At 49.6% G+C, this 21,936-nt stretch overlaps 1 protein-coding gene across 1 annotated transcript in view; it reads right to left on the bottom strand.

Annotated features, from left to right (window-relative positions):
- LOC130267745 (chromatin remodeling regulator CECR2) overlaps window positions 1-21,213 on the bottom strand; it is a gene marked incomplete in the record, with an annotated part of 40,513 nt that extends 19,300 nt beyond the window's left edge. The window contains 5 exon segments of the mRNA XM_056517906.1: window positions 1,353-1,391; window positions 1,393-1,478; window positions 1,481-1,536; window positions 1,620-1,714; window positions 20,986-21,213. Of these exon segments, the coding sequence (XP_056373881.1) occupies window positions 1,353-1,391; window positions 1,393-1,478; window positions 1,481-1,536; window positions 1,620-1,714; window positions 20,986-21,099 (390 nt within the window).
- Window positions 21,214-21,936: the final 723 nt, after the last annotated feature.

Genomic DNA, 21,936 nt, shown 5'->3' with positions numbered 1-21,936 from the left:
GGGGGGGGGGAGACACTAGGACATGTTGGGGGGGGGGGAACAGGACACTAGGAGATGTTGGGGGGGGACACTAGGAGATGTTGGGGGGGACACTAGGAGATGTTGGGGGGGACACTAGGAGATGTTGGGGGGGGACAGGACAGGACACTAGGAGATGTTGGGGGGGGACAGGACAGGACACTAGGAGATGTTGGGGGGGGGACAGGACAGGACACTAGGAGATGTTGGGGGGGGACAGGACAGGACACTAGGAGATGTTGGGGGTGGGACAGGACAGGACACTAGGAGATGTTGGGGGGGGACAGGACACTAGGAGATGTTGGGGGGGGACAGGACACTAGGAGATGTTGGGGGGGGGACAGGAACACTAGGAGATGTTGGGGGGGGACAGGACACTAGGAGATGTTGTGGGGGGGACAGGACACTAGGAGATGTTGGGGGGGGGGGACAGGACACTAGGAGATGTTGGGGGGGGGGACAGGACACTAGGAGATGTTGGGGGGGGACAGGACACTAGGAGATGTTGGGGGGGGACAGGACACTAGGAGATGTTGGGGGGGACAGGACAGGACACTAGGAGATGTTGGGGGGGACAGGACACTAGGAGATGTTGGGGGGGGGAACAGGACACTAGGAAATGTTGGGGGGGGGACAGGACACTAGGAAATGTTGGGGGGGGACAGGACAGGACACTAGGAGATGTTGGGGGGGACAGGACACTAGGAGATGTTGGGGGGGACACAGGACACTAGGAGATGTTGGGGGGGGACACACGACACTAGGAGATGTTGGGGGGGGGACACACGACACTAGGAGATGTTGGGGGGGGACACACGACACTACGGAGATGTTGGGGGGGGACACACGACACTAGGAGATGTTGGGGGGGGACACACGACACTAGGAGATGTTGGGGGGGGGACACACGACACTAGGAGATGTTGGGGGGGGGGGACACACGACACTAGGAGATGTTGGGGGGGGGACACACGACACTAGGAGATGTTGGGGGGGGGACACACGACACTAGGAGATGTTGGGGGGGACACACGACACTAGGAGATGTTGGGGGGGGACACAGGACACTAGGAGATGTTGGGGGGGGGACACAGGACACTAGGAGATGTTGGGGGGGGACACAGGACACTAGGAGATGTTGGGGGGGGACACAGGACACTAGGAGATGTTGGGGGGGACACAGGACACTAGGAGATGTTGGGGGGGGGGGACACAGGACACTAGGAGATGTTGGGGGGGGGGGACACAGGACACTAGGAGATGTTGGGGGGGGGGGGAACATGACACTAGGAGATGTTGGGGGGGGGTGTGTGTGAACACTTGAGATGTTGCACCTTAAGGAGGTCGAAGACATCAACGGCGTCCAGCCTGTTAGTCACACAGCCGATGCAGGATCTCCAGCCGGGTGCACAGGGGCAGCTGGTGGTATGATGCCCCCTTGAGTGGGTTGGGTTTCCCTCATCTAGTTCCCAGCGGTAGCTGATGATGTCCTCCAGGTATATGTGGAAGGTCTGAGGCCTGAGAAGTAAAGAGACATCATGTAAGATATCATGGAGGAGGCGACGGTTGAACACAACACACAAAGACCCCGGCGCACTCACGTGATATCATGTCGCTGATAGCAGCCCTGCAGGAGACAGGACAGGAGGTCACTGAGGAACTCCACATCATCGCGATACAAAGCGTCCTCCAACTCCTGAGGGGAAAAAGTCACCGGATCAGCCCAATGTCTTCAATGTATCCAACCTTCTATCCTATGAACACAGATCTATCCTAGTAAATATATATACAGTGATATATAGTCTTTTCTGGACCATTGTAAGTTGAAACCAGGACTCAACATACAATGCTGACAGACAGGCCAGATCTGTGAAACGTGTCAATGAACTGACCAATCAGAATGGGCATACACTGGTAAAACTCCTGTATTACTGAAGTGCATGCACTACCTGGTGTCTGGTAGCGCCCCCTACAGTACAGGGAGGTATTACAATTTCTGTACTATTTACCTGTATTACTTGAAGCGTATGCACTGACTGATGTCTGATACCACCCCCTACAGTACAGGGAGGTATTACATGTTCTGTACTCTTTACCTGTATTACTGAAGCGTATGCACTGACTGATGTCTGATACCACCCCCTACAGTTACAGGGAGGTATTACATGTTCTGTACTCTTTACCTGTATTACTGAAGTGTATGCACTGACTGATGTCTGATACCACCCCCTACAGTACAGGGAGGTATTACATGTTCTGTACTCTTTACCTGTATTACTGAAGCGTATGCACTGACTGATGTCTGATACCACCCCCTACAGTACAGGGAGGTATTACATGTTCTGTACTACTCTTTACCTGTGCCAGGATTAGCTGCTCATTTGGACACCAGGTGAGGGCGGCTCCATGTTACTTATTTTTTTAGGACACTGGGTACTGTACAGGACCCCGAAGAAGCTCCTGACCTTTACATAGACCAGTGCTTCCCAAGCAGGGTGCCCCCAGCTGTTGCAAAACCTACAACTTCCAGCATGCCCGGACAGCCTTCGGCTGTCCGGGCATGCTGGGAGTTGTAGTTTTGCAACAGCTGGGGGCACCCTGCTTGGGAAGCACTGACATAGACAGTGATTTACAGCTCCCAGCAGATCTTTATTACTTTTATATGTAAGAATTTGCTTTATTTATATTAGTTATCAACTTATTTTTATTTAATTCTCACTTTTTCCTATTTTTTGGATGACATTTTGGTGCCTTTAGAACCAATTACCAGGTTTCCATAGAGTTCTGGTCTCAACATACAATGGTTTCAACATACAATGGTTTACTTGAGGGACCCCTGTATATGTGACCCATAGAGATCAGGCTGATCACAGATGGGTTATAAAACCCCTGCATCACAAATCTTCCTCCTGTCCTGATTTTTTGCTACAATGTATCAGTCCGGGATTGTTCAGCTTTGTCTAGACTGGATACAGTTGTAGCCAAACCAAAGTACAGGTCTTTATGGGTTTACAGTATGTGAAGCTAGACACTATAGATGTTTGCTGTCAGTGAATGGGAAGTGATTAAAACACAATTAAAGAAAATTGGATGTTTCAAAGCAAATCCAAGTGACTTATTCTGGATCCTCGCAGTGACCAGTGAATCCCCCGCTGCAGCGGACCAAGCAGAACCATTGGAGGGCACAAAAGGCTTGAGATGGGCGCAGGGCTCTGCAGCGTGTAAGGGGTTAAAAGTCCCAGCTGTCACCGCAGCTACAGAGTCCTCTTACTTCTGCTGCGGTGACTTTAGACAGGGTGGCAGACAGGATGGCAGCAGGGGGGGGGGGGACATTCGAGGACCCCCATCCCCATTATGCATGCACATGCAGAAGCCCCTCATGCAGCAGAATTAAACAAACACTCCATGAAAGGAAAGGGCTGATAAAAGAAAAAGCCTTTAAGAGCGGCCCAGGGCCCTGCCGGGCGCCGGAGACGTGCGCACAGTCGTCTTGGGGTGAGGCAGACAATGGACGAGAGACAGGAGAGAAGGGGGATCGCGCTCCAACGACAGACGCGGACACAACAGGGCATCAGTGACATCGCTCAAGCCTAAGCCCCCTCGTACCGGCCCAAGGAACAAGTGTCTGCCCATCTGCCACCAAATAAGGGGATGAGAATACAAGACCATACGGCCAACCATTGGCTTCTCCAGATGTAACTCATAGCATGCTGGGAGTTGTAGTTCTGCAACAAGTGCAAAAAAGAAAAACTCACTAAAATACTCGATGGGGCAAAATGCCAAAACCTACACGGTGGTTCTGTTCTTTTGGGCTTTTCTATACCACAAAGTGGTCCTGATGCAACAACAACTACTACCCCCCCCCCCCCCCCCCAAAGGGTTTGAATTTTTCGCAGCTATTAAAAGGGGGTACTCTGATCGCGGTGGATCACGTCACAGCCACGCCCCCTCAATGCAAGTCTATGGGAGGGGCGTGACACGCCCCTCCCATAGACTTGAATTGAGGGGGCGTGGCATGACAGCACAAGAGGTGTGGCCACGACGTCAGGTGGATAATACAACTGCAATCGGACAGACTGAGCCGCGCTGTAAACGTGCTGTTTGTTTTTTTTTTTTTCTTGCAAAAAGCAGCGCCACTCCTGTGCACAGGTTGTGCCTGGTATTGCGGTTTGGCTCCATTGAAGTGAATGGGACTGAGCTGCAGTACTAAACATAACCTATGATCAAGAGTGGCGTTTTTTTATTTATTTTTTTCTTCGCAATAAGAATTGATCAGCCGACAAACGCGCCGTTTGCTGCATTTTACACAGGGCGACATCTAAAGCAAGAACAAAAAGCAAGCAGAGATATTTCCAGTGAGCATACAGAAACCGTGTATTCACGCATAGAATTTGTTAAATTAATTATTATTAATATATATATATAATTTTATTTTTTATATATTTTTTTAAATAAAATATAAAAGGAAAACAATGCAATATAAACGACAAAATGTGAGGCCGAAGTACGCGGTCATGAGGCGCCGGCTCTCCCTGACACGGGGTGATTTGTGTTGGCCACAATTCTGGTGGGACTGCCCCCTAAATAAAGGAAAGGGGAGCAGCCTGCGGACCCTCCTGTATGGGAATTTACATCCCCTCCACCGAATGCTGATGTCCTGCTGAACTTTTGACCTGGCCAAAGACAAATTCCCAGAATCCTTCCAGATTTCCTGGGGGCCCCTGACATAAAACCTCACAGCTCCGCCCCCCCCCCCGCCCCCCACTAACAGTAGAAAGATGTCAATGCATGATGGGAGTTGTAGTTTTGCAACAGCTGGAGAGCAACAGGCTGGGGGGGGGGGCACTAAAGCTATGCCCTTTACCAACCAGGGGCTGCAGCCATTGCAGAACTACAACTCCCAGCATGCCCGGACAGCCTTAGGCTGTCCGGGCATGCTGGGAGTTGTAGTTTTGCAACAGCTAGAGGCACACCACTTGGAAGACACTGATCTATTCAGCATTGTTAGGGGTCACTTTCATCATGGATGCCCCACAGTTTGCTCCCCTCAGGGAAGAAACAGGTTAAACCCTCCGCAGGCTCCATGAAAGAATCTAGTTGACATATCAAAAGCCAATAGACCCAGGGGGGCTGGGGTGTTTACAACAGAGACCCCCCAGCCCCCCTGCCGGGCATCCTCCTCCTCCCCCAACAACAAAGGCCAGCACCATGACAGGGAGACGCGAGGCCGGACCACCGAGTGGCAGAACAGTAGATGTGGTGGTCCCTGGGGCAGCTGAGAAAATATGTGACCTCGCTGGGGTCTATGGCCGCCCTGAATATTGTATGGAGACTGGATAAAAATATGAGCTTATTAAAAAAAGGGGCACTCTAGCCAAAAACATCTATGAGCTGTGCACCGGGGAGAGAATGCCGCTGCCTGACTGCTGGGACTGCAAGGAGCAGATAGATGGTTTGGGCTTGAGTACCCCATTAATTCTATGAGATCAACCCCAACGCCCATCACATAATGACTCCCACCAGAGCCGGTGCCACCAAATGCCAACCTCCTCCCACCAGAGCCGGTGCCACCAAATGCCAACCTCCTCCCAGAGCCGGTGCCACCAAATGCCAACCTCCTCCCACCAAAGCCGGTGCCACCAAATGCCAACCTCACCTCCCCCCCTGGGCCCGTCCCGCCTAATGCCAACCCCCCCCAGGGCCCGTCCCGCCTAATGCCACCCCCCCAGGGCCCATCCCATCTAATGATGCCCCCTGTGCCCAGTCTAATGACACACCCATGGCTATTTACTAGTGCCAAACCTTTAGTGCCAAAAAATTAAAGAGGAGATCTGATTGGTTGCTATGGGAAAATCTGCAACTTTTCCTCTGGGAAGGTTTTGATAAGTCTCCCCCATAGTGTATTCCAGTCCAATGCCACTAACAACCCCCCTCTCCGCCCGCCCCAGAGCAGAAGAGTCTCCCAAGAGTCCCAAAAAAGTTCAGCCAAAAACAGAAGGAGACATAGGGGCAAAAAACAAAACATGGCTGCCATCTAGAAAAATAATGACCAACCATTGGTTCTACTAAAGTGAATGAGACTGAGCTGCAATACCAAACACATCCTGAGGGGCAGTTGTGGCGCTGCATGTGTTATTCTAATTCCTGGATAACACTGGAAGCCCATTCCCTATACAGATGGAGGACCGATGGTAACTATCAGTCCCCCCCATTATTGGGGTCCGATACCGGTAGGAGTGCAGCAGCCAACCATCGCCATTGACCCAACCCGTGCTGATCGCCGCACCAACCAATAATCGGTTGTACAAGGTGGGTATCTCACTGTGGTGTGGTGAAGGGCGCACACCAGCAGATACCCCTCATCAGGGAGCGCCCCCTGTGTTTTTTATCCTTCTCCAAGCATATACAGATGGAGGGCAGCCCTCGGGATAACTTATTCTGGACGGTAAATTTACAGACCCCAATGTGCCATCAGTAAACCCTGGAGACTATGAAGTCTGTGGAGGAGAAGAGTCACGATTCTCTCATCAGTCTCAATGCAGACAGAGAAGCTTTAAGATAAGATAAATGTCCCTCCAGACATGGCGTCACTCTCCTGTGTCTGGTATTCATCTGTACAGGACTGCAGTAACTGACTACGACCACAGAGAAAAGTGGCGCTGTTCATAGAAGAAAGTGGCCTCGTGCACATGGCAAACCTCTCAGAAACCCCAAGATAGAAACTGTAGGTGACATGGCCACTGTATCGCATGATACGGCACAAACGGTATCCAACCATAACTTCTACTAAAGTACAGTCCACTTCAACCAGTGGTCTCCAAAAAGTGCCCCTCCACCCGCTGTCTGTCTGAGCATGCTGGGAGCTATAGTTTTGTAACAGATGGAGGTCCACAGTTTGAAGACCACTGACCTAAACCAAGTTCGTCACTGTAGACTCGGCACGAGTGTCAATATCCAAGAACTTTCCAACTTTATGTCCAATTTCACAACTGAACTTTCAGTCCACATCTCCAGAGCCACCAATGTGTGCAAAACCATCCAATACTTGTATATTTCCCCTACAACTGTACAAGACCCCAAAAGACCCCCACAACCGTGAAAGACCCCCACAACCATAAAAGACCCCGAGAGACCCCCCCCCAACCATGAAGACCCCCCCCCCCAACCATGGAAGACCCCCCCCAACCATGGAAGACCCCCCCCAACCATGGAAGAGCCCCCCAACCATGGAAGACCCCGAGAGACCCCCCAACCATGGAAGACCCCGAGAGACCCCCCAACCATGGAAGACCCCGAGAGACCCCCCAACCATGGAAGACCCCGAGAGACCCCACAATCATGAAATACCCTGAGAAACCCCACAACCATGGAAGATCCTGAGAGCAGGGCCATGCACAGACATTTTAAGGGGCAGGGCCTGAAGTAAAAAAATAAATAAATAAATAAAAAAGGCCACTTCTCATATTTATTTAAATGCCCACATAATGATGCCCCACTGCCCAGTGTCAAAGCAGGGGCTCAAGAGCCCTTTCTTGTCAAATGTGTGCACATCCCTGCCTAAGAGACCCCACAACCATGGAAGACCCTGAGAGACCCCACAACCATGAAAGACCCTGAGAGACCCCACAACCATGAAAGACCCTAAGAGACCCCACACCCATGGAAGACCCTGAGAGACCCCAAAACCATGAAAGACCCTAAGAGACCCCACAACCATGGAAGACCCTGAGAGACCCCACAACCATGAAAGACCCTGAGAGACCCCACAACCATGAAAGACCCTGAGAGACCCCACACCCATGAAAGACCCTGAGAGACCCCACAACCATGAAAAACCCTAAGAGACCCCACACCCATGGAAGACCCTGAGAGACCCCAAAACCATGAAAGACCCTAAGAGACCCCACACCCATGGAAGACCCTGAGAGACCCCACAACCATGAAAGACCCTGAGAGACCCCACAACCATGAAAGACCCTGAGAGACCCCACAACCATGAAAGACCCTGAGAGACCCCACACCCATGAAAGACCCTAAGAGACCCCACAACCATGAAAGACCCTGAGAGACCCCACAACCATGAAAGACCCTAAGAGACCCCACAACCATGAAAGACCCTGAGAGACCCCACAACCATGAAAGACCCTGAGAGACCCCACAACCATGAAAGACCCTAAGAGACCCCACAACCATGAAAGACCCTGAGAGACCCCACACCCATGGAAGACCCTGAGAGACCCCACAACCATGAAAGACCCTGAGAGACCCCACAACCGTGGAAGACTATGAAAGACCCCACAACCATGAAAGACCCTGAGAGACCCCACAACCATGAAAGACCCTGAGAGACCCCACAACCGTGGAAGACTATGAAAGACCCTACAACCTAGAAGTCTCTGCAACCATTGATGTAACATGGTGGCCTGAAGGAGCGTCACAGAACCACATACACTCTCAGATCTCCCAGTGTGAGGAATCCGCGCTCTGTCCACTCCAGGGGAAGCCACACCGAGCCGATCGCTGATCCTTCACCTAAACCGGCTTCTGAAGCCACTAAGGGAACAATTCTCACCCGATTGTGAAAAATCAGGATGAAAACTGCCCCCCCCCCCCCCACCTTGTTGTTACATCAAACTATACAATAAAACCAGGGGCCGGAATCCCCCAGAACCCAGCAGCAGGCATAGACGTCAGTGAGGAGTTAACGCGGAGCGGTGGCAGCGCCGGGTGATGGGCGGTCGTGCGGTTGTTTTTCCTACTCCGGGGCCCCGTGTGACAGGACTGCTGATGAGAGAATTCGGAGGGTCTGGGAGCTCTACAGGTCCCATCTCTCCCCTATAATCAGCCCTGCAGCTGCCGCGCCGCACCTGGGATCTCCCTGATGGCCGCGCCGTAATGAGTGCAGAACACAAAACAGGGCGAGAGCCGGAGGGGAGGGCGAGAGATGATGGAATAGGGTGGCAATACCCCAGGATGGGCGAGGAGGGGAGGGTACAGACTGGGAGCACATCCATAACATGATCAGTCGCCCGTAGTCTGGAGACTCGTCACGCCCGGATGGTGATGCCACCTTCTGATTCATGGCTGTGCCAGTCACATCCCATAGCTGGCAGCGTCCCAATGCAATTTGTGCTGTAATAAAGAACGTGGCTGTAGTAGCTCCATCCAGCCATTAACTCAACCTGACTCCGGGAGCAACGAGACAGCCCCCCCTAGTGGCCAGGAAGGGGAAAAAAAGAAATCACATCAATATAAAAAATAAATAAAGAGGTTCTCCGCTTTGGACAAGGTGGTTTTGCTGAGATCAGCTGATGTCTGTGTAAACAGAACCACCACGTGTTCGGCTCCCCCCACAGGAGATCTGAGGCATTACACATTCTTGGAAATCCTTCAGTAAATATATAGACGTGTTTGGTCCTCCAGGAGGTGGGGCGCAGTTTGCAATTGTTTTCGTAGCATGAATGGAAGGACCCAAATATTAAAGGGGTATTCCCATCTCACCTTGGTATGCTTCTATCCATAGAATAGCACAGTAGTGTTTCCCAACCAGGGTGCCTCCAGCTATTGCAAAACTACAACTCCCAGCATGCCCGGACAGCCGAAGGCAATTAGTTGACGTAGTGGTGGTTTCTGCTTAAAGGGGTACTCCACTGGAAAAAAACATTTATTTTTTTTTCTAAATCAACTGATGCCAGAAAGTTAAAACAGATCTGTAAATTACTTTTATTTAAAAAAATCTTAATCCTTCCTGTACTTATCAGCTGCTGTATGCTCCAGAGAAAATTATTTTTTTTGAATTTCCTTTCTGTCTGACACCTCTGTCCATGTCCGGAACTGTCCACAGCAGGATAAGTTTGCTATGGGGATTTGCTCCTACTCTGGACAGTTCCTAAAATGGACAGAGGTGTCAGCAGAGAGCACTGTGCTCAGACAGAAAGGAAATTCGAAAATAACTTCCTCTGGAGCATACAGCAGCTGATGAGTACTGGAAGGATTAAGATTTTTTAAATAGAAGTAATTTACAAATATTTTTAACTTCCTGGCATCAGTTGATAAAAAATGTTTTTTTTTTCCAGTGGAGTACCCCTTTACATTTTTTGGGGTGCAGTACTACATCACTGCCTCTAGGTGGTGCGGTTTACACTGGACACCTACAGGTAGTTAGGTGTATTACAATTAGAACTAACGCAGTGGTTTCCAAACTGTGGCCCTGCAGATGTTGCAAAACTACCATTCCCAGCATGCCCGGACAGCCTTTGGCTGTCCGGGCATGCTGGGAGTGGTAGTTTTCCAACAGCTGGAGGAACCCTGGTTTGGAAACTCTGAAATAGGGGCTAACAAGCTGATCGGAGGGGGTCCAACCCCTGGAACCCCTGCCAAACACAAGAACATTCAGTAAGACCCCTTGTGACCCTACACTTATCCCATATCCTGTGGGTAACCCCTTTAAAAAGGGGTACTCCGTTGTTGAGCGTTCGAAACAAATAGTTCCCAAAGCTAAGAGCTGGCGTCTGGGCTCGTGATGTCACGGCCCCACCCATTGAGACATCACACCCCGTCCCCTCAATGTAAGTCTATGGGAGGGGGCGTGGCGACTGCCACGCTCCCTACCATAGACTTACATTGAGGGGCAGCGCATGACATCACGAGGGGGCGGGGCTGTGATGTCATGCACCCTGACGCAGGCTCTAGGCTTTGGGAACTATTTGTTCCGAACGCTCAGCACCGGAGTACCCCTTTAAACCACATGGTTGCAGTTTCCATACAGATTCCGCATTAGGTAGTCTAGATGAAGCTTAAAGGGGTACTCCGATGGGGAAAAAAAATGGTTAAAATCAACTGGTGCCAGAAATGTATACAGATTTGTAAACTACTTCATAAAAAAAAAAAAAAAACTTAACAGTACTTAACAGCTGCTGTATGCTCCAGAGGAAGTTGTGTAGTTCTTTCCAGTCTGACCACAGTGCTCTCTGTGTCAGGAATTGTCCAGAGCAGGAGAGGTTTGCTATAGGGATTTTTTTTTCCCCCTCTGGTGTTCCCCTTTAAGTTTCAGGATTTTTCTGTTGGAACATATGCCAGCAGAAAGATCTTGACACTTAAAGGGGAACACCAGAGGGGGGAAAAAAAGCTGAAAACACACATCGTAATTTAAAAAAAAAAAAAAAAACAGCGTTTTGTGTGTGTGTGGGGGGGGGGGGGGTGGGGGTTAGTTATTTCACCCACTTGTACCATTATTGGGCTTAAGGAGTTTTTTTTGTTTGTTTGCTCTGAGTATCTTCAAGAAATTATGACTTTTTTTCTCCCTTATATACAGATTAAAAAAATAAAAACACCCTGTGTGCATGTATGTTTTTTGTAGCTTTATTTTATTTTTTATTTTTTGTCTGTAGTCTTAATGTGATCCTAAGGTTTAAACCAATTAAAGTTTATTTTTTGTTTATTTTAGGTTGGGATCAAACACGTGTGCGGCCGGTATCACAGGTTGGGATTACACACTGCACAGCCGACAACTATGTCCTATAAGACCCCCAGGAATCTGAGGAGTCACATCCCGGATCCCTCCAGGGGACACTACAGTGTGGGGGTCCTGCTCCCCAGATCTCAGCCCCCTGCGGAGAGTACATATAGGAGCAGAGGGTTATTGGGGAGGTGTGAGCTCCAAACAACAGAAGCTCAGCCCCAAATCTACGTCACCCGGGGGAGGGATCGGTGGGCGTCTCCGTACACATAAGAGATGAGGGGACGACTCCAACTCTACCATAACACAAAGCCACGTGTGTGCGCTCAGCACCGGACCTGAGGAATACAGAGAGGACGTGCTACACCCCAATACTGCGCCCTATATAACCTCCAGACATTACATCATGTGACTGATATCGTCCTCTTATAACGCTCCAGTACTGATATAATCTCTATATATTACATCATATGTGATGATATCAGCCGCTCCTCTTATAACGCTCCAGTACTGATATAATCTCTATATATTACATCATATGTGATGATATCAGCCGCTCCTCTTATAACGCTCCAGTACTGATATAACCTCTATATATTACATCATATGTGATGATATCAGCCGCTCCTCTTATAACGCTCCAGTACTGATATAACCTCTATATATTACATCATATGTGATATCAGCCACTCCTCTTATAACGCTCCAGTACTGATATAACCTCTATATATTACATCATATGTGATGATATCAGCCGCTCCTCTTATAACGCTCCAGTACTGATATAATCTCTATATATTACATCATATGTGACTGATATCAGCCGCTCCTCTTATAACGCTCCAGCACTGATATAATCTCTATATATTACATCATATGTGATCATATCAGCCGCTCCTCTTATAACGCTCCAGTACTGATATAATCTCTATATATTACATCATATGTGACTGATATCAGCCGCTCCTCTTATAACGCTCCAGCACTGATATAACCTCTATATATTACATCATATGTGATATCAGCCGCTCCTCTTATAACGCTCCAGTACTGATATAACCTCTATATATTACATCATATGTGATTATATCAGCTGCTCCTCATATAACGCTCCAGTACTGATATAATCTCTATATATTACATCATATGTGATGATATCAGCCGCTCCTCTTATAACGCTCCAGTACTGATATAATCTCTATATATTACATCATATGTGATATCAGCCGCTCCTCTTATAACACTCCAGTACTGATATAATCTCTATATATTACATCATATGTGACTGATATCAGCCGCTCCTCATATAACGCTCCAGTACTGATATAATCTCTATATATTACATCATATGTGATTATATCAGCTGCTCCTCATATAACGCTCCAGTACTGATATAACCTCTATATATTACATCATATGTGATTATATCAGCTGCTCCTCATATAACGCTCCAGTACTGATATAATCTCTATATATTACATCATATGTGATATCAGCCGCTCCTCTTATAACGCTCCAGTACTGATATAATCTCTATATATTACATCATATGTGATGATATCAGCCGCTCCTCTTATAACGCTCCAGTACTGATATAACCTCTATATATTACATCATATGTGATGATATCAGCCGCTCCTCTTATAACGCTCCAGTACTGATATAATCTCTATATATTACATCATATGTGATATCAGCCGCTCCTCTTATAACGCTCCAGTACTGATATAACCTCTATATATTACATCATATGTGATTATATCAGCTGCTCCTCATATAACGCTCCAGTACTGATATAATCTCTATATATTACATCATATGTGATGATATCAGCCGCTCCTCTTATAACGCTCCAGTACTGATATAATCTCTATATATTACATCATATGTTACTGATATCAGCCGCTCCTCTTATAACACTCCAGTACTGATATAATCTCTGTATATTACATCATATGTGATATCAGCCGCTCCTCTTATAACGCTCCAGTACTGATATAATCTCTATACATTACATCATGTGATATCAGCCGCTCCTCTTATAACGCTCCAGTACTGATATAATCTCTATATATTACATCATATGTGATGATATCAGCCGCTCCTCTTATAACGCTCCAGTACTGATATAATCTCTATATATTACATCATATGTGATGATATCAGCCGCTCCTCTTATAACGCTCCAGTACTGATATAATCTCTATATATTACATCATATGTGATGATATCATCCGCTCCTCTTATAACGCTCCAGTACTGATATAATCTCTATATATTACATCATATGTGATGATATCAGCCGCTCCTCTTATAACGCTCCAGTACTGATATAACCTCTATATATTACATCATATGTGATTATATCAGCCGCTCCTCTTATAACGCTCCAGTACTGATATAACCTCTATATATTACATCATATGTGATTATATCAGCTGCTCCTCATATAACGCTCCAGTACTGATATAATCTCTATATATTACATCATATGTGATGATATCAGCCGCTCCTCTTATAACGCTCCAGTACTGATATAATCTCTATACATTACATCATGTGATATCAGCCGCTCCTCTTATAACGCTCCAGTACTGATATAATCTCTATATATTACATCATATGTGATGATATCAGCCGCTCCTCTTATAACGCTCCAGTACTGATATAATCTCTATATATTACATCATATGTGATGATATCATCCGCTCCTCTTATAACGCTCCAGTACTGATATAATCTCTATATATTACATCATATGTGATGATATCATCCGCTCCTCTTATAACGCTCCAGTACTGATATAATCTCTATATATTACATCATATGTGATGATATCATCCGCTCCTCTTATAACGCTCCAGTACTGATATAACCTCTATATATTACATCATATGTGACTGATATCAGCCGCTCCTCTTATAACGCTCCAGTACTGATATAACCTCTATATATTACATCATATGTGATGATATCAGCCGCTCCTCTTATGTGATGTCAGATCTTTGTCCCCCCGAGAGATTGTGAACGACAAGCCCTTTCCTTTGATGACATTGTACGGCGCCAAAGTCCCAGCTGACGGCAAACTTGGCACAACTCACCAAAGCCACCAAACAGCTGTGCTGCCACAAAGAGGACTATGGCCCCCGGCGGTCACGTGACTATTCATTTCTATAGAATAAAAATGTTTAAAAAAAACTAATCTTGTGAAAGCTGCAGAGATCAGTCACATGACTGAGGCTGCTGTAGAAAAGTTCTGTCCAGCACGTGAGGGGTTAATGTGTGTGTGTGTGTCACTTATCAGAGCCCCCAACTCCATTTACACTACAAACAGCTTCGCATTATCCTGCAAAGTGACAGGAGGGGGACAAAGACTAGTGCAAGAGCGGGAGGAGGGGGAGGCGAGACCCCCATAGAGGCCGAATATTCAATTAACCCTGCAGGGACTGAGTGCAGATACTGGACTCAACTGGCTTCTACTCCACTGAGTATTAGTATTATCCGCGCCTAGGAAAGCTGGGTGACTAACAATATGGCTGTCGTGATCTGGGGCCCAATAAATAGAGGGTCTGGGAAGGTCTATTGGTTGTCACCCAGCTTTTTCCCCTATACAGAATCAGTGCAGACCTGAACAGGTTAACAGAGACAGACGCCTGTGCCCCCCCCTCGACTGTATTGTCCCCTCCTAGATGCCATGCTGCCCCTGGAAGACACAAAGTCCTAGAACAAAACAAACACAGGGGTTTCCCCAGAGCGAGAGACCCCCGCCCGCCCCTCTCCAGGCGCAGAACAAAACCTCTCCATTATATCCAGCAGACTGCATCCCAAAAGACAAGAGGGGGAGTAAACCAGCACCAGCTGAACCAAGGGTTAAACCCATACTCCGCACCAAAAACAAAGTGCCAGCTCTTAGCCATGCTGGGAGTTGTAGTTTTGTCACAGCTGGAGGCACACTGGTTGGAAAACACTGCTCTAAGCCCAAGAAGAGTTCAAATCATCAGCCATAATTCCCTACAGGTTTCCTCCTCCACTGGGGGGCTTTTCCCTGTCCTGAGTACTGGAGACTGTCTGTGCATGCTGGGAGCTGTAGTTTTGCAACAGCTGGAGGCACCCTAGTTGTGCCCTACAGCCTAATGGGGGGGGGGGGGGAGGAGGGGGGAGTCACCCAGCTTTCCCAGACACCTGAATGGTATGAAGTGATCTTCCTCCAATGTGTAACAGTAAAGTTGTATCCTTCAAGACAGCGTTTCCCAACCAGGATGCCTCCAGCTATTGCAAAACTACAGCTCCCAGCATGCCCAGACTACCCTTGGCATATAGGGGGAGTGATCCAGCTTTCCCAGACTCCCTAATGGTATAGAGTGACCGTGCTTCAATGCTTAACTATAACGTTGTATCCATTAGGACAGTGTTTTCCAAGCAGGGTGCCTCTAGCTCTTGCACAACTACAACTCCCAGCATGCCCAAACAGCCTTCAGCATCCTAGACTGGGAAGCATGGCAGTAGGCGCTATGACAGTAGACATATTGGTTGTCACCCAGCTCTGCCAAGATCCTGAATGGTAAGTGCTAAAATGTAATCATCGTCCGATCAACATGTAATAACTTTCCCAGACTCCTGAATGGTATAAAGTGATCATCATCAAATGCATAACTATAAAGATGTATCCATTAAGACAGTGTTTAACAAACCGGGTCCCACCAGCTGTTGCAAAACTACAACTCCCAGCATGCCCGGACAGCCAACGGCTGTCCGGGCATGCTGGGAGTTGTAATTTTGCAACAGCTGGAGGGATCCTATTTGAGAAAACACTGCCTTAGGAGCTTTAATAGCCATATTGGCAGTCCCCCAGCTTTGCCAAGACCCTGAATGGCAAGTGCTACAACGCGATCGTTGTCCTATCAATGGGTAATAAGTTTCCCTGGGAAAAAAAGTTTGAAACTGTTTATATAAAGTCAAACTGTAAACAGAAACATTTGAATTCTTTGGTCTCCATGGCAACGCGAGGAGTGATACATTGTAACATACAATCAGTTACATAGAATAGAATGAATTAATACAATGAAGCAGAGTCCGCGCAGGCGCAGCAGAGCTGACCGTTTAATGTTCTTAGATTAACTACAACTTCCAGCATGCTGTTGGCTGTCTGGGCATGCTGGGAGTTGTAGTTTCCCAACAGCTGCAAGACCATGACTCTAAGGTGTTAAGGATTCACGTGTAACATGTCCCAGGACCAGCTGACACCCCCCCCCCCCCCAAACAATGGGGAGTCTCCTGGAGTGACCCCAAACTCAAGGGGTCCCTGCTTCTCCTAGTTGCCCCCATACTGGTACTCCGATACTAACAAAGCACACTCTTATGCCCACATTCCCTCCCCCAATAATGCCCTCTCTGTGACCCCAAAAGAACTCAGTCAGCCAACACTGGGGGCCCCCCCCCTCCTATTGTCATGAGTGACTCAGGGGCTTTGATCAGCCAGACCCAAGTACTCCCCCCACCATAAAACACTTCCTAAAACTGCTACCCCGGCTGCAAGTACTTAAACCCCCCCATAACCAGGACCCAGTATATACTATGAGTATGGGGGGTGTATTATACGGAGGATGATCGGGACCGTTACTTATACACAGGTGCACTGGATAGGGGTACTCAGCAAATGGGGGGCGGCTGGACCTATACTCTTCACTGCAGCACACAGGATTCGGGGTAGAGGGGAATCAGGGGTCATCAGTATTGGGAGCAGGTGAGGCTGTTATACTGGGGATGATTAGGGTGTTACTCCCTGTAGCAGCACCCAGTACACAGGATTGGGGTCCTCAGTAACTGGGGGACGGCTGGACTGCTACTCTTCACTGCAGCACCCAATACACAAGATGGGGGTCCTCAGTAACTGGGGGGCGGCTGGACTGCTACTCTTCACTGCAGCACCCAGTACACAAGATGGGGGTCCTCAGTAACTGGGGGGCGGCATGACTGTTACTCTTCACTGCAGCACCCAGTACACAGGATGGGGGTCCTCAGTGACTGGGGGGCGGCATGACTGTTACTCTTCACTGCAGCACCCAGTACACAGGATGGGGGTCCTCAGTGACTGGGGGGTGGCTGGACTGTTACTCTTCACTGCAGCACCCAGTACACAAGATGGGGGGTGTATTATACGGAGGATGATCGGGACGGTTACTCATACACAGGTGCACTGGATAGGGGTACTCAGCAAATGGGGGGCGGCTGGACCTTTACTCTTCACTGCAGCACACAGTACACAGGATTCGGGGTAGAGGGGAATCAGGGGTCATCAGTATTGGGAGCAGGTGAGGCTGTTATACTGAGGATGATTAGGGTGTTACTCCCTGTAGCAGCACCCAGTACACAGGATGGGGGTCCTCAGTAACTGGGGGACGGCTGGACTGCTACTCTTCACTGCAGCACCCAGTACACAAGATGGGGGTCCTCAGTAACTGGGGGACGGCTAGACTGCTACTCTTCACTGCAGCACCCAGTACACAAGATGGGGGTCCTCAGTAACTGGGGGACAGCTGGACTGCTACTCTTCACTGCAGCACCCAGTACACAAGATGGGGGTCCTCAGTAACTGGGGGACAGCTGGACTGCTACTCTTCACTGCAGCACCCAGTACACAAGATGGGGGTCCTCAGTAACTGGGGGACGGCTGGACTGCTACTCTTCACTGCAGCACCCAGTACACAAGATGGGGGTCCTCAGTAACTGGGGGGCGGCTGGACTGCTACTCTTCACTGCAGCACCCAGTACACAAGATGGGGGTCCTCAGTAACTGGGGGACAGCTGGACTGCTACTCTTCACTGCAGCACCCAGTACACAAGATGGGGGTCCTCAGTAACTGGGGGACAGCTGGACTGCTACTCTTCACTGCAGCACCCAGTACACAAGATGGGGGTCCTCAGTAACTGGGGGACGGCTGGACTGCTACTCTTCACTGCAGCACCCAGTACACAAGATGGGGGTCCTCAGTAACTGGGGGGCGGCTGGACTGCTACTCTTCACTGCAGCACCCAGTACACAAGATGGGGGTCCTCAGTAACTGGGGGGGGGCGGCTGGACTGCTACTCTTCACTGCAGCACCCAGTACACAAGATGGGGGTCCTCAGTAACTGGGGGGGCGGCTGGACTGCTACTCTTCACTGCAGCACCCAGTACACAAGATGGGGGTCCTCAGTAACTGGGGGGGGCGGCTGGACTGCTACTCTTCACTGCAGCACCCAGTACACAAGATGGGGGTCCTCAGTAACTGGGGGGGCGGCTGGACTGCTACTCTTCACTGCAGCACCCAGTACACAACATGGGGGTTCCTCAGTAACTGGGGGACGGCTGGACTGCTACTCTTCACTGCAGCACCCAGTACACAGGATGGGGGTCCTCAGTGACTGGGGGGCGGCATGACTGTTACTCTTCACTGCAGCACCCAGTACACAGGATGGGGGTCCTCAGTGACTGGGGGGTGGCTGGACTGTTACTCTTCACTGCAGCACCCAGTACACAATATGGGGGTCCTCAGTAACTGGGGGGCGGCATGACTGTTACTCTTCACTGCAGCACCCAGTACACAAGATGGGGGTCCTGAGTAACTGGGGGACGGCTGGACTGCTACTCTTCACTGCAGCACCCAGTACACAAGATGGGGGTCCTGAGTAACTGGGGGGCGGCTGGACTGTTACTCTTCACTGCAGCACCCAGTACACAAGATGGGGGTCCTCAGTAACTGGGGGGCGGCTGGACTGTTACTCTTCATTGCAGCACCCAGTACACAGGATGGGGGTCCTCAGTGACTGGGGGGCGGCTGGACTGTTACTCTTCACTGCAGCACCCAGTACACAAGATGGGGGTCCTCAGTAACTGGGGGACGGCTGGACTGCTACTCTTCACTGCAGCACCCAGTACACAGGATGGGGGTCCTCAGTGACTGGGGGGTGGCTGGACTGTTACTCTTCACTGCAGCACCCAGTACACAGGATGGGGGTCCTCAGTAACTGGGGGGCGGCATGACTGTTACTCTTCACTGCAGCACCCAGTACACAGGATGGGGGTCCTCAGTGACTGGGGGGCGGCATGACTGTTACTCTTCACTGCAGCACCCAGTACACAGGATGGGGGTCCTCAGTGACTGGGGGGTGGCTGGACTGTTACTCTTCACTGCAGCACCCAGTACACAATATGGGGGTCCTCAGTAACTGGGGGGCGGCATGACTGTTACTCTTCACTGCAGCACCCAGTACACAAGATGGGGGTCCTGAGTAACTGGGGGACGGCTGGACTGCTACTCTTCACTGCAGCACCCAGTACACAAGATGGGGGTCCTGAGTAACTGGGGGGCGGCTGGACTGTTACTCTTCACTGCAGCACCCAGTACACAAGATGGGGGTCCTCAGTAACTGGGGGGCGGCTGGACTGTTACTCTTCATTGCAGCACCCAGTACACAGGATGGGGGTCCTCAGTGACTGGGGGGCGGCTGGACTGTTACTCTTCACTGCAGCACCCAGTACACAAGATGGGGGTCCTCAGTAACTGGGGGACGGCTGGACTGCTACTCTTCACTGCAGCACCCAGTACACAGGATGGGGGTCCTCAGTGACTGGGGGGTGGCTGGACTGTTACTCTTCACTGCAGCACCCAGTACACAGGATGGGGGTCCTCAGTAACTGGGGGGCGGCATGACTGTTACTCTTCACTGCAGCACCCAGTACACAGGATGGGGGTCCTCAGTGACTGGGGGGTGGCTGGACTGTTACTCTTCACTGCAGCACCCAGTACACAAGATGGGGGTCCTCAGTAATTGGAAGCAGCTGAAACTCTTAGATCATTTACCTCCTCTTACACACAGTAGTTACTCCATGCAGCAGTGCCCCATACAAAGGATGGAGGGTGTAATACCAGGGATTATCCTGACTATTACTCCCCACAGCAGCACACAGAATGGGGGCAAATAAGGCTCTTATACTGGGGATTATAAGGACCATTACTCCCTAAAGCAGTGCCCCATACACAGGATGGGGGGTGAGGGGGTAATACCAGGGATGATCCTGACTATTACTCTACACAGGATGGGAGCAAATACGGCTCTTATACTGGGGATTACAAGGACCAATACAGCGCCCCCCTCCAGGCTCCGGACACACAGCGCCCCCCTCCAGTCTCCGGACACACAGCGCCCCCCTCCAGTCTCCGGACACACAGCGCCCCCCTCCAGGCTCCGGACACACAGCGCCCCCCTCCAGGCTCCGGACACACAGCGCCCCCCTCCAGGCTCCGGACACAGCGCCCCCCTCCAGTCTCCGGACACACAGCGCCCCCCTCCAGGCTCCGGACACACAGCGCCCCCCTCCAGGCACACAGCGCCCCCCTCCAGGCTCCGGACACACAGCGCCCCCCTCCAGGCTCCGGACACACAGCGCCCCCCTCCAGGCTCCGGACACACAGCGCCCCCCTCCAGGCTCCGGACACACAGCGCCCCCCTCCAGGCTCCGGACTCACCTCGATCTCGAAGTCGGGCAGCTGGAAAGCGGTGCGGAACAAGGAGCAGAAGTGCGCGATAGCCGGGACCCGCCAGCACGAGCGGAGCTCCCCCAGTGCACCGACCGGGGGCATCCCGAGGGCAGCACCCCGAGCCCGGACACAGCGTGCGGGAAACACAGCCACAATGTGATCCCCGGCCGGGGAGGAACAGATGGGAGCTGGGGGCGGAGCCCGGGAACAACAAACCGCCCAGACACGCCCACTGCACGATACAGGCACGCCCACCCCGCCCACAGTACTGAGGAGATAATACTAGAACAATACTACGATGTACCATACAACTATACTAATACTACACAACGACAGTAACACCATACAACTATACTAATACTACACAACGACAGTAACACCATACAACTATACTAATACTACACAACGACAGTAACACCATACAACTATACTAATACTACACAACCATAATAATACCATACAACTATACTAATACTACACAACGACAGTAACACCATACAACTATACTAATACTACACAACGACAGTAACACCATACAACTATACTAATACTACACAACCATACTAATACCATACAACTATACTAATACTACACACCCATACAAATACCATACAACTATACTAATACTACACAACGACAGTAACACTATACAACTATACTAATACTACACAACCATACTAATACCATACAACTATACTAATACTACACAACGACAGTAACACCATACAACTATACTAATACTACACAACGACAGTAACACCATACAACTATACTAATACTACACAACGACAGTAACACCATACAACTATACTAATACTATACACCCATACTAATACCATACAACTATACTAATACTACACAACCATACTAATACCATACAACTATACTAATACTACACAACCATACTAATACCATACAACTATACTAATACTACACAAC

This window comes from Hyla sarda, chromosome 4 (assembly GCF_029499605.1).
Source record: "Hyla sarda isolate aHylSar1 chromosome 4, aHylSar1.hap1, whole genome shotgun sequence".
Lineage (NCBI taxonomy): Eukaryota > Metazoa > Chordata > Amphibia > Anura > Hylidae > Hyla > Hyla sarda.
The sequence above is the reverse complement of the archived record's forward strand: the minus strand, read 5'-3'. Positions and strand labels throughout refer to the sequence as shown.